At 36.1% G+C, this 13557-nt stretch overlaps 1 protein-coding gene across 1 annotated transcript in view; it reads left to right on the forward strand.

Moving 5' to 3' along the window:
* The window catches only part of LOC150093613 (adenomatous polyposis coli protein-like), a 372524-nt gene that overhangs the window by 197655 nt on the left and 161312 nt on the right, over positions 1-13557 (forward strand). Inside the window, exon 10 of the mRNA XM_090413231.1 lies at positions 4524-4616. Within this exon, the coding sequence (XP_090269357.1) occupies positions 4524-4616 (93 nt within the window). The remainder of the gene's footprint in view (positions 1-4523; positions 4617-13557) is intronic.

Below are 13557 nucleotides of genomic sequence, written 5' to 3' on the forward strand. Positions count from 1 at the left end.
CCAATAAGTAGCCATCAGTAGCCATAAATCTCGCTTTGCTGCTGCATCTATCACTTCTTGTAACTTGCCATAAAATTCTTCAGTGTCTTCTTCTGATGCCTCTGTTGTAGGTGCAAAAACCTGAATGATGGTCATATTCATTGGAAGTCCACTCACTCTGAGAGAAATGATTGTCACTCACTGGATTATAACCCAATACATACCTATCCATCTTTTTCCTGAGTAAGAAAGATACTCCATTTTTTCGACTTTTCTCATGTCCTGAGTAATACACCTGTGTATAACTCAGGAAATGAGAACACCATAATGTAAATATTGGCTGCACCATGTCTAGTACTTGCTCTGATGTCATTCTCAAGCTAAGGTTCAAAACCAAATTTCTGATAATCAGAATTGTACTGTTGGATATGTGACCATCCATTGCACTACTATATTCAACTGGTTCTTAGATTTGTGAGGTTTGATAAGGCGGATGTAGTCTTGATATTCAAAGACACATTTATTTATAGATCTAACCACAGGGCAAAATGCCAAGTTACTGCATAGATTCACACATAAACATGAACGGTTATATAAAGAAAGTGCTGAAGCCTTACTCTTAGACATAATGTTAATCAAAATGACTGTCTCACTATTCCAAAAGTTTGAGAAATTGTTATCATCGATTATATTCAATAATTTATCTGCTATATTTTAAGTAATTTTAATTTCAGCCAGTAGTTTTTAATCCCTGAACATGTGACTGTATATGTAGAGGAATTCCAAATTAAGCATGTGCACTACTGTTTTTTGTTCTTTGAATTCAATTCATATGTTTATTAGTTGTACTGATGATGATTGATGATGATACATAAGATGAAATATCTACATAATGAAAAAACGTTATTTACTGTGACATACATGTTATTCTATAGTTATGGATACCCCACATGTTTCACTGTATAAATCTTGTTTGGTGCTGCATCTATCACTTCTTTTAACGAGATTTATGCAGTTAAACAACAGATGCTGGTCAACATCCATTTGCTCTCTGGCTTGAAACCTGTTAAATCAACTTTTCTTCCTCTTTCCTTCCATAATTTTATTAAAATGAATGCTGATCACCATGTAACACTAAAGGAAAGTTATGTATGGAAATATAGAAGAGACAAGACTGAAACCATGTCTGAGAGAGTGACTGGAGGGATTTGAGAAAATGGGGGGGGGATCATCAGTTAATTGGATTTCCCTCTTCTGAACAGCATCAGGCATACATATTTTTGATGCAACACCCAAATATGGAAGAAATATTCCATAGTTGGCTAGATTTGAAATTATCAGTAGTTGTAGAGGTGAGTAATGTCTTGAGTTGAAGAGCACACCTAGTTTTTTGGAGACAAGAAGGTATAGACATGGTGCATTTGTGCCAGAAAAAGCTAGAGGTGAAACTGAAATTGGATAATGTTTATGGATCTGAGCATCTTCAAACATGATAAATGATCAATCAGTTATCTTGTAAGAAATAAGACTAGCCTGTGTTTTGGTAGCACTGAAGGCTATCCTTGTTCTTCTACTGGCAAATAGTAAGAAAAGCCAGAGTTTAACATTTGTTATTAGTTATATGAAGCTTTAGATAATTTGATACTTCTCACTCATTTCCCTTGCCCGATTTCTGCTCCTCATTATAAGTATACACTGTCTCCCAATAATTGTCGAGACACTTTAGCAATTTACAACTGATACCACAGGTGAACCCTAATATCAGGTATGTCTACCTTTGGCTTTGATCACCTCCTGCACCGTTTTAGGGAAGCTTTCCACCAATGTGTGGCAGACATCAGGTGGAATTTGTCTCCGTTCCTCCATCAAAGAAGCACTGAGTTTATTGACAGATCGAGGACATGCTGCTCTAGGCTTCAATCACTGCTCCAATTCATCTGACAGGTGTTCAGTGGGATCAGGACTCTGTGCAGGCCAGGGCAATCGTTTAACACTCATCATACCATTCCATAACAGCTGCATCTTTGTGGCGTGGGCATTGTTGTCTTGATGTAACATTGTTCCGTTCCATGAAAACTCCACAGTGTAGACAGCATCTTATTATCCAGAATATCAAGGTACTAAGCTGCCTTCATGGAACCACAGACAATGACTAGTGGTCCCACTCCAAACCAGCTGAATGCACCTCACACCATTACTTCTTCACCACTAAACTTTACTGTGGGTAGTACAACACACTGTGGTAACATGCATTTGCCAGGCTGCCTCCACACGCTGCCATCAGACTGGAAACAGGTGAACCTTGAATTGTCTCTCCCAGAGTACCATTTTCCAGTGGTCAATTGTCCAATTCACATGCTCTTTACATAAAGCTAGACAAGCTGCCTTGTTCATTGTTGTGATGTTTGGCTTGTGTCCCACTGCTCTTCCATGGAAACCCAGTAAATGGAGTTTAGTACAGTATTAGTGCTCACCATGGTGTTACTGGCTCTCTGGATCTCATCATGGATGGTCTGTACCAGTTTTAGCCAGTTTTTGCATGATACCCATTTTAATGCCCTCCTGTTCCTGTTAATCATTTTTGGCAGCTGCACTATGCCAAAACATCTCCATTGGTTGATCACATCACCAACTGTTGATTTTGGATGCTCCAGTTGAGCAGCAATGGCACCAATGTGACAGCCCACAATGACACCTCTCTCGAAGTCACTGAGTTCACATGATGTTGCCATACTACCTGTATTCAACTGCTACAGTTAAATACTGCTTCCTGCTATCTGTACACCGATTTTATGTTATTGACAAACCTGGAATGTTTCATAACTTCAAATAACAGTGGTCTCTGGACAGTAGATTGTGTGCAGTCTGATACTTCTTCACTTGAATAACTTATGTTCCAGGCTTTTGCTAACACCCTTCTCATATAGTTTATTATTTTGCATGAACTGCCACAAGGTGCTTCCTGATTTTGTCATATCATGAGTTAACCTGAGCTAAAATTGTATTTCTTTTTCTGGTGTATTTATTATTATTATTATTCATGACACCTCCAAGGAGTCTGAGGACTCATCACGGGAGAACACCTACTATACAACTGTCTCCACCACTACACTGAACCCCTACTACCAATCATCTCCATCAATGCCATTTACCGCCCACTACCACAACTAGTATTTTTTGTCTGTAAATTGCATATGTTCTGAAGGGCCGATTTGTCTGTATGCGGGATGAAAAAACCGAGTTTCTGGGAGAAAAAAAACCCTGCTACCTCCGTATGAGATGGGCTAACTCACTTCTGATTGAAAAAGTCCACATAAAGATTCCTCTCATTACGACAAGAATCGAACTTAGGCCTATTCCAATCGAAGGGCGCAATGTACCATCAAAATTCCACTTGCGCTACGGAGGTGTATATATATATTTTTATATATATATAAGTTAAAAACAGCAATGATTTATTTTTCTATTTGAAGATTAAACATATTACTGTATAATTTTCCTTTTGTGCAACTTATTCTCTGAGTAACATGTATACACATTTTCTGTTCTATGTACTTATTTGAGAAACAATTTTATAGACTTAGAGCACAAAGAACATGAGGAATATTAGTGTTTAAGTACAATAAGGCTCCCACCTTATTGTACTTAACTTTCAGTTATGACCTATGCCCATTTATAATACAACACTGCATTCACTCGTATGATGATTTTATCGACATAGTTACAATAGTAGTTACAGTAATAATTACAATTTACAGTTTGCAGAAAAACACTGAAACAGATGCAGCAAGCAACAATGTCATGAATGAGTACACAAAATCTGTGCATCCGTTGATTCACAACAGTGGATGTGCAGGTTTTGTAGACTTGTTAATGACATTGTTGCTTGCTACATCCCTGTATTTCAGAGTTTTTCTGTAAATTATAAATTACAACTATTATTTTATTGTTAATAATTTATAGCTGATACAAATAAGAGTATTGTTGCTTCCACTGAAAATAAAAACTCTTCAACCTGCTATGGTAAGATACTAAGATTAAAATTATTATAAATTTGGTCATGAGGCATATTTTAGAGCAATATGCCAGTTAGAGAAATATACAGAGAATAGGAAAATTGACTACCATTCCCCATTTCTAAATTTTTTGCTTACATAACCGACATAAATGTTATGCCAGTTATGCACATTTGTGACTGCTTAAAAATGTTATTACAACATTACATAAATCTAAAATCTACAAAAGGAGATGTGGAGAAACAGTAAGTTGCTATGTGATGGTGTTATGAAACCTGACATACCTTATGACTGGGTTATACCTCTATTTGAAATCGCGGCTGTATAATTCCTTCTAAGGGTAAAATAAGCAAAATACTTTTGTTAAATAAGTTGTTTTTTTTCTGTAACATATGAAAAACAAATATATAATTTCTTTTATATGCTTTGAATATGTTTATTTAAATTCTTGAATTGCAAACCATTTTAATTTTCCTTTAAGTTCAGTAATTTTTTCAACTTTTCAATTTTTATGAAAAACATTTTTAGCAAGAAATGTTGATCAGCATCCTGGTCCTGCAATAGCAGCTCTTATGAAACTTTCATTTGATGAAGAACACAGGCATGCTATGTGCCAGCTTGGTAAGTTATTTATGCTTCTACTAAGGGGTGTGATGGTGGGAGTGATAATTTCAGTGACATATTGAATATTTTGCTAAGTTTCTCAAAATACACTTTGAACAAGTTTTAGAATTGAATTTATTGGTTTCCAAAGGTTATTGTAATAACTCTAAAAAATCAAGTTACTTTGTCATTTACTGTGTAAAGTGTGTTAGATCTAAATACATAAATGAAATATATATGAAATCAGGTAACCAAAAAAGTTGGTGCCATTTTTCATAATAAAAATTAATCAACTGCAGAAATTTTCATAAGATATTTTATTCATTAAAATAAGCACCTTTACAATCTACAACTCTTTCCCAACGAGATACAAGTTTGTAAATTCCACTTTTATAAAACATCTCATCTCATCTTCTTTATACCCTCTTTTACCTTGCGGTGTCGAGGGTTTATTAATCATCGGACCTAAACTGTTCACAGGTTAAGGTGGTTAGGCCATACGCCCTGGTGTATCCTATGTCCTGTAGTGTTGAGTTCTCAAGGCTGGTTTGCCTGTTTTGTGGGATGAAAAACCCCAGGATAAACTGGAGAAAAAAACCATACTGTCCATGCTCAAGACAGGCTAACTTGACTATGGCTGTGGAAGATTCTTCAGCTCTTCATGTCACCGATGGGAATCGAACCTAGGACACTCCTTTCCCAGGCATATTGCGAAGCACACAGCCACTAGGCTAACCTTGCGGACCCTTTTATAAAACATAAAACATTTTGTCTTTAGAAGTAATTAACCTAGTAACTTCTGCTTTAATCTCTGTTTTATTGTAGAACTGTATTTCGCATGTGATTGTCTAGCCCCGAAAAAGGCGATGATTGCTTGGAAAAATGTCAGGAGAAGATGGGGGACGAGGGAGTATCTCCCTTCCTAAAGCACAAATCTTCTCATGAGTAAGTTTCTGCAGTATGAAGTTTTGTATGCTGTCCTGTAAGAATAGCACTTTCTTCAGATTAACTAGTCCTGGCTGTTTCTGAAGTAACACATCCTGCACATGCTCAAGTTACATCAAGTAGATCTCAGCTGTAATTGTTTGGCCTGCAGTGAGAAACTCGTAGTTGACAATATTGGCTCCAGTCCACCACACACACACACACAAAGCATAATCTTCTGGAGATGAAGTGTGCAGTACTGGATCATTTGGTGACAACCAATGATAAGCTCATTTCCTGTTAGAGTACAAGATCCATTTTTCATCACAAGTGAGCAAGTAATCCAAAAACGGTGCTTTTTTTTTTTTACGTGAAAGAAGTGAAGAACAAATTGATAGCCTTTGAAATTTGTCATCTGATAAAATACATTTGCTCCAGCATTATTTCAAAGCTAAATGTAGAAATTATGAATATTTTTTTTTTTAAAAAAAAGTTGACCAGAGAGCTTACAGGAATACACTTGACAGCATTCATGAGTTGCCCTGGCTCTGACCACTTAGAATTAAAAATTAATTTTTAATTTTTATTAATATTATAATCACATTTTTATTTTTATTAATATTTTAATTAACTTAATTAATTTTAATTTTTATTAAGGGGTGCTTAACGGTCAAAGCTGTATAACTGAGAGGAGACCTCCACATAGCCTTTAAAGGAATGCGGAGAACCGACCAGGGCTTCTGACCTAATGTCCAATCCTCACCTTCTCGTGGTGCACCCTGTTGAGTATCTACTTTGATACTGAACGAACAAGGATGGGCTGGCAATTTGGGATTTAGCCGACCAAATTGTATTCTTATTAGTTAAATCAAAATAAAAAATGATGGTACAACATGACAAAATTTCATGCTGGCTGGGGCGTCGCCCGGTTAAACAAGGCCCCCGTTGTTTTCGCCAGGGAACCAGGGCGAACAGCGAAAAGTCAGCTACTGGAACAAATCTGAAAACAAACCCCAACTCAACATCACCAGAGTTAAAGATCGGTACTATCAACGTAAGAAGCCTCAATGGCAAAGAAATGGAGCTAGCTGAGGAATTAGATAAGTACCAGATCGACATAATAGGGGTGACTGAAACAAAAAAGACCAAAACTGGTGAGATCTTACTGAGCAATAAATACAGAATGTTATATTCAGGCAATGACAATCAAGGAAAAGATGGAGTAGCCACAGTATTCAACACAAAATACGAGGCTAATCTTCTTGAATGGCAGTCAGTCTCAAGTAGAGTAATGTGGGCAAATATGATGATGGGGAACTGGACAATGAGACTTATTTGTGCCTATAGTCCTACAGAAAGTTCTACTAAGGTAGAAGTGGAGGAATTTTTTTGAGGCTTTAGAAAAGCAACTGACACAATGAAAAAGGAAAAGTAGGTCCTTGTTGGAGATCTAAATAGCAGAATAGGAAATGATTGTGAGACATACAAAAATATTTTTGGAAAATTTGGAGAAAAGAGCAAAGCTAATAATAATGGCAAATATCTGTTGGATTTCTGCTCAGGACATGGACTGTTTATTACTAACACCATGTTCCAACATAAAAATGTGCACAAATTCACATGGAGAGAAGAGGCTAGGAATAAGAAAAGTCTCATTGACTATGTTATTGTTGATAGTGATGTTTTCTCCCTGGTGCAGGACAGCAGAGTGTATAGAGGATTTGAAATTGGAAGTGATCACTATTTAGTCTTGAGCAGGATAAAATTGAATTTCATATTGAAAAGAATAACATGTAAGAAAGTTTTAAAGCGAATAAAAGTTGAGCAGCTCTCAGATGTGAACTGTAGACTAAAATACAGAAAGATTATTGAAAAGAAAATGAAAGAGTTTGAGAACAGGAATCAAACCTTGGAGATTCTCAGTGGCAAACTCTGAAGAAAACATTGATTGATTCTGCAGAGAGGCATGTGGTGAGGTTGTCTGCAAGGATAGAAAAATCAGAACTCCATGGTGGACACAGGAAGTTAAAGAGGCAGTGAAGGAAAAGAAGAAAGCATATCAAAAGTTCCTGGCAAATAAGTCAGCTTTTACTCTTACAGAATACAGAGACAAATGTAAGAAAGCTAAACAGTGTGTAAAACTAGCTAAACAAAAGTCTTGGGAGGACTTTGGCAAGAATATAGAAAATAAATATCAAGAAGGTGGCAAAATATTCTGGAGGTTGTTGAAGAAGCTTAGAAATGGAGGAAAGAGTGCTGTAAAAGGAATTAGAGATGATAAAGGTGACATGAAAACGGAAGAAAAAGATATCCTTGAAGTATGGAGTAATTACTTTGAAAAACTGCTAAATGAAACAAGCAGTAATGACAGCACAGTGGTAAAAAACACTGACCAGACATGCAGTCAGGAAGACATATCCATAATTGAAGTAGAAAAAGCCATCAAAGGCTTGAAATGTGGAAAGGCAGCAGGAGTAGATGATATTCGACCAGAAATGCTGAAGTATGGTGGTATAAGAGTCTTACAGTGGCTGCACTGCATAGTTCAGAAAGCCTGGACAGAGGGACGAATTCCCGATGATTGGAGTAGAGCTCTCATAGTACCCATATATAAAAAGGGAAATAAAACTGAATGTGAGAATTACAGAGGTATTTCCCTACTGAGTGTTCCTGGCAAGATCTATGCAAGTATGCTTGAGAAACGGTTGAGAAGAATTGTGGAAGAAAAGCTTGGTGAAGAACAAGCTGGATTCAGGCCAAATAGAGGCTGTCAGGATCAGATCTTCACTTTACGACAAATAGTCGAGAAAGCATGGGAATATAACAAAGATCTGTATTTAAGTTTTGTCGATTTGGAAAAGGCATATGACATGGTGCCAAGAGAGAAGCTATTCAATACGCTGCAGTTATATGGTGTCAATGGGGCATTATATCAAGCAGTACTTAGTCTTTATTTGAGTTTTAAGTCAGCAGTTAGAATTGAAGGAAGTACTGGAAGATGGTTTAATGTTAAATCTGGTGTGAGACAAGGATGTACATTATCCCCTCTGTTATTCATTATCTATATGGATCACATTATGAAGGAATGTGGTATTAAACATGATATCAAAAATTGGAGATGTTAATGTCAGCTCTTTGCTTTATGCGGATGATGTTATACTTCTAAATAAATCCGCAACAAGTCTGCAAGATTCTCTGACTAAATTGAATAGCTGTTGTAATAGATATGGTATGAAGGTCAGCAGTAAAAAGACAAAGATAATGAAAATAGGCAGAATCATTGAAAATGTCAACTGTGTTGTGAATGGAGAACCTGTGGAACAAGTAAAACATCTCAGCTACTTAGGCACGATTTTTACTGAAGATGGAAAATTAAATATGGAAATAGACAACAGAATCAACAAAGCTGGTATGGTAGGCAGTCAATTGAATAAATTCATATGGATTAAGAGTGAAATTAGTCGGAACAGTAAATTTGCTGTATACAAGACAGTGTTCAAACCAGTTTTAACTTATGGATCTGAGAGCTGGGTCAGAAGTAAAACACTTGACCAAAGACTAAAGACCACAGATATGAGAGTCCTAAGAAAGATTAGAGGTGTGAACAGATGGCATCAATTGCAATGTCATGTTAAAAACGAGGATATTAGGAAAGAACTTGACATTGTCAGCATCCAGGAATGCGTAAGCAGAGGTAATCTCAGTTGGTATGGTCACTTAAAAGAATTGGCAAGGAAAGATTAGCAAAACAAGTGTTCTCTGCTAGGTTGGCAGGAAAACGACCCAGGGGAAGACCAAGATATAGATCGATTGATATGGTACAAAGTGCCTTAGACGATAGAAATATAAGATATGATGTTGGGGTCTTGACAAGTAACAGACTGATTTGGAGGAAAATTGTAGATAGGAAGTTAGTAATGATGTAATTTTTTCATGTAGTACTGTCATATCCTGTACACCCCTTGAGAGTACATGGCAGGAATTTGATGATGATGATGAATTTTTATTAATATTTTAATAGGGTAATAAAGTTTACTATTTTATTGTAAAATTTTCAGTTTAGTTACATAGCCATTGTCAATACAGTTATAGGAAAACTCAAAAAAGAACAATTTAATTGAAAGCAAGTGATATGCACAATATCAGATGCAGGAGAACAGCTCTACTTAAATTAATAGATATTCAAAATAAATTACAATAAATTGATTTAGTTCAATATTTTTAAATTATAAACAAAATTTAATTCAATTATGGAACACATTAATGGTGAGTACTGGTTAATATAACTTTTCAAAATTTTGCAAACAAATACAATCCGCTCCATTTTGAATAACCCTGTATTAGCCAGCTTCATATGGAGATGGCAGAGTTTCTCATTCAATAAATAGGTAAATAAATCTGAAGTACATATAGAATTAACTGACAGAATTGACTGTCCTAATTAGTTTTCCTTAGACTGTCCATTAATTAGTTTTCTACACACATTTTTTTGCCATCTCAACTCAATGAACCTAACATGTTGAAGGAAGATGAGGTCACTTACATGTTACAACACTGATAAAACAAATCTTGTACATCCTACAGTTATAAAATTTCCATCCTAAAATTAGATATGATCTAATTTTCTTAATCATTGTCCTGACTAGCTGAATTCATATATCACTTTTACCAACCCAGATGGCGAACAGATTTAATTTTCTAATCACTGACTTGGTTGGCTTATAGCATATCCAACTGGATTACCTACTCACAGTAGTAAGAGTAATATACACAGCATTTTGTAGGAGGAATTTCAAAAAAATAAATAATATATCATCATCATCAAATTCCTGACATGTACCCTCAAGGGATGTACAGGATATGATAGTACTATATGAAAAATTTACATCATTACTAACTTCCTATCTACAATTTTCCTCCAAATCAGTCTGTTACTTGTCAAGACCCCAACATCATATCTTATATTTCTATCGTATAAGGCACTTTGTACCGTATCAATCCACCTATATCTTGGTCTTCCTCAGGGTCGTTTTCCTGCCAACCTAGCAGAGAACACTTGTTTTGCTAATCTTTCCTTGCCAATTCTTTTAAAGTGACCATACCAACTGAGATTACCTCTGCTTACGCATTCCTGGATGCTGACAATGTCAAGTTCTTTCCTAATATCCTCGTTTTTAACATGATATTGCAATTGATGCCATCTGTTCACACCTCTAATCTTTCTCAGGATTCTCATATCTGTGGTCTTTAGTCTTTTGTCAAGTGTTTTACTTCTGACCCAGCTCTCAGATCCATAAGTTAAAACTGGTTTGAACACTGTCTTCTATACAGCTAATTTACTGTTCCGACTAATTTCACTCTTATTCCATATGAATTTATTCAATTGACTACCTACCATACCAGCTTTGTTGATTCTGTTGTCTATTTCCATATTTAATTTTCCATCTTCAGTAAAAATCGTGCCTAAGTAGCTGAAATGTTTTACTTGTTCCACAGGTTCCCTGTTCACAACACAGTCGACATTTTCAACAATTCTACTTATTTTCATTGTCTTTGTCTTTTTAATGCTCACCTTCATACGTATCTATTACAGCAGTTATTCAATTTAGTCAGGGAATCTTGCAAACTTGTAGCAGATTTATTTACAACTATAACATCATCCACATAAAGCTCTCCAATTCTGATATCATGTTTAATACCACTTTCCTTCATAATGTGATCAATATAGATAATGAATAACAGAGGGGATAATGTACATTCTTGTCTCGCACCAGATTTACCATTAAACCATCTTCCTGTACTTCCTTCAATTCTAACTGCTGACTTTCAACTCAAATAAAGACGAAGTATTGCTTGATATAATGCCCCATTGACACCATATAACTGTAGCGTATTGAATAGCTTCTCTCTTGGCACCTTGTCATATGCCTTTTCCAGATCGACAATAGTTAAATACAGATATTTGTTATATTCCCATGCTTTCTCAACTATTTGTCGTAAAGTGAAGATCTGATCCTGACAGCCTATATTTGGCCTGAATCCAGCTTGTTCTTCACCAAGCTTTTCTTTCACAATTCTTCTCAACCGTTTCTCAAGTATATTTGCATAGATCTTGCCAGGAACACTCAGTAGGGAAATACCACTGTAATTCTCACATTGTTTTATTTCCCTTTTTATATATAGGTAATATTAGAGCTCTACTCCAATCATCAGGAATTCATCCCTCTGTCCAGGTTTTCTGAACTATGCAGTGCAGCCACTGTAAGACTTTTATACCACCATACTTCAGCATTTCTGGTCGAATATCATCTACTTCTGCTGCCTTTCCACATTTCAAGCCTTTGATGGCTTTTTCTACTTCAAGTATGGATATGTATTCCTGACTTTATGCCTGTTGAGTGTTTTTTACCACTGTGCTGTGACTGCTTGTTTCATTTAGCAGTTTTTCGAAGTAATTACTCCATACTTCAAGGATATCTTTTTTTCATGTTTTCATGTCACCTTTATCATCTCTAACTCTTTTTACAGCACTCTTTCCTCCATTTCTAAGCTTCTTCAACAACCTCCAGAATATTTTGCCACCTTCTTGATATTTATTTTCTATGTTCTTGCCAATGTCCTCCCATGACTTTTGTTTAGCTAGTTTTACACACTGTTTAGCTTTCTTACATTTGTCTCTGTATTCTGTAAGAGTAAAAGCTGACTTATTTGCCAGGAACTTTTGATATGCTTTCTTCTTTTCCTTCACTGCCTCTTTAACTTCCTGTCTCCACCATGGAGTTCTGATTTTTCTATCCTTGCAGACAACCTCACCACATGCCTCTCTGGCTGAATCAATCAGGGTTGTCTTCCTGTTCTCAAACTCTTTCATTTTTTCTTCAATGGCGTTTGCGTATTTTAGTATACAGTTCACATCTGAGAGCTGCTCAACTTTTATTCGCTTTAAAACTTTCTTACATTTTATTCTTTTCAATATGAAATTCAATTTTATCCTGCTCAAGACTAAATAGCGATCGCTTCCAATTTCAAATCCTCTGTACACTCTGGTGTCCAGCACCAGAGAGAAAACATCACTATCAACAATGACATAATCAATGAGACTTTTCTTATTCCTTGCCTCTTCTCTCCATGTGAATTTGTGCACATTTTATTACTAACACCATGTTGGAACATGGTGTTAGTAATAACCAGTCCATGTCCTGCGTAGAAATATAACAGGTATTTGCCATTATTATTAGCTTTGCTCTTTTCTCCAAATTTTTCCAAAATATTTTTGTATGTCTCACAATCATTTCCTACTCTGCTATTTAGATCCCCAACAAGGACCAATTTTTCCTTTTTCATTGTGTCAGTTGCTTTTTCTAAAGTATCAAAAAATTCCTCCACTTCTACCGTAGTAGAACCTTCTGTGGGACCATAGATACAAATAAGTCTCATTGTCCAATTCCCCATTCTGATATTTGCCCACATCACTCTACTTGAGACTGCTTGCTATTCAAGAAGATTAGTCTCGTATTTTGTGTTGAATACTATAGTTACTCCTTTTCCTTGATGTCATTGCCTGAATATAACATTTTGTATTTATTGCTCAGAAAGATCACCAGTTTTTGTATTTTTTGTTTCAGTCACGATCTGGTACTTATCTAATTCCTCAGCTAGCTTCATTTCTTTGCCATTCAGGCTTCTTATGTTTGATAGTACCGATCTTTAACTCTGGTGGTGTTGAGTTGGGGTGTGTGCTTTCAGATTTATTCCAGTAGCTGACTTTTCACCCTGGTTCCCTGGCGAAAACAAGGGGGGCCTTGTTTAACTGGGCGACGGCCCAGCCAGCATGAAATTTTTTCATGTTGTAACATCATTTTGTATTTTGGTTTAACCGATAAGAATCCAATTTGGTCGGCTAAATCCCAAATTGCTAGCCCATCCTCGTTCATTCAGTATCCAGGTAGATACCCAACAGGGTGCACCACGAGAAGGTGAGGATTGGACATTAGGTCAAAAACTCTTGTCTGTTCTCTGCATTCCTTTAAAGAAG

This window comes from Typopeltis vanoorti, chromosome 23 (assembly GCF_054136105.1).
Source record: "Typopeltis vanoorti isolate ZY-2024b chromosome 23, IOZ_Tvanoo_1.0, whole genome shotgun sequence".
NCBI lineage: Eukaryota > Metazoa > Arthropoda > Arachnida > Uropygi > Thelyphonidae > Typopeltis > Typopeltis vanoorti.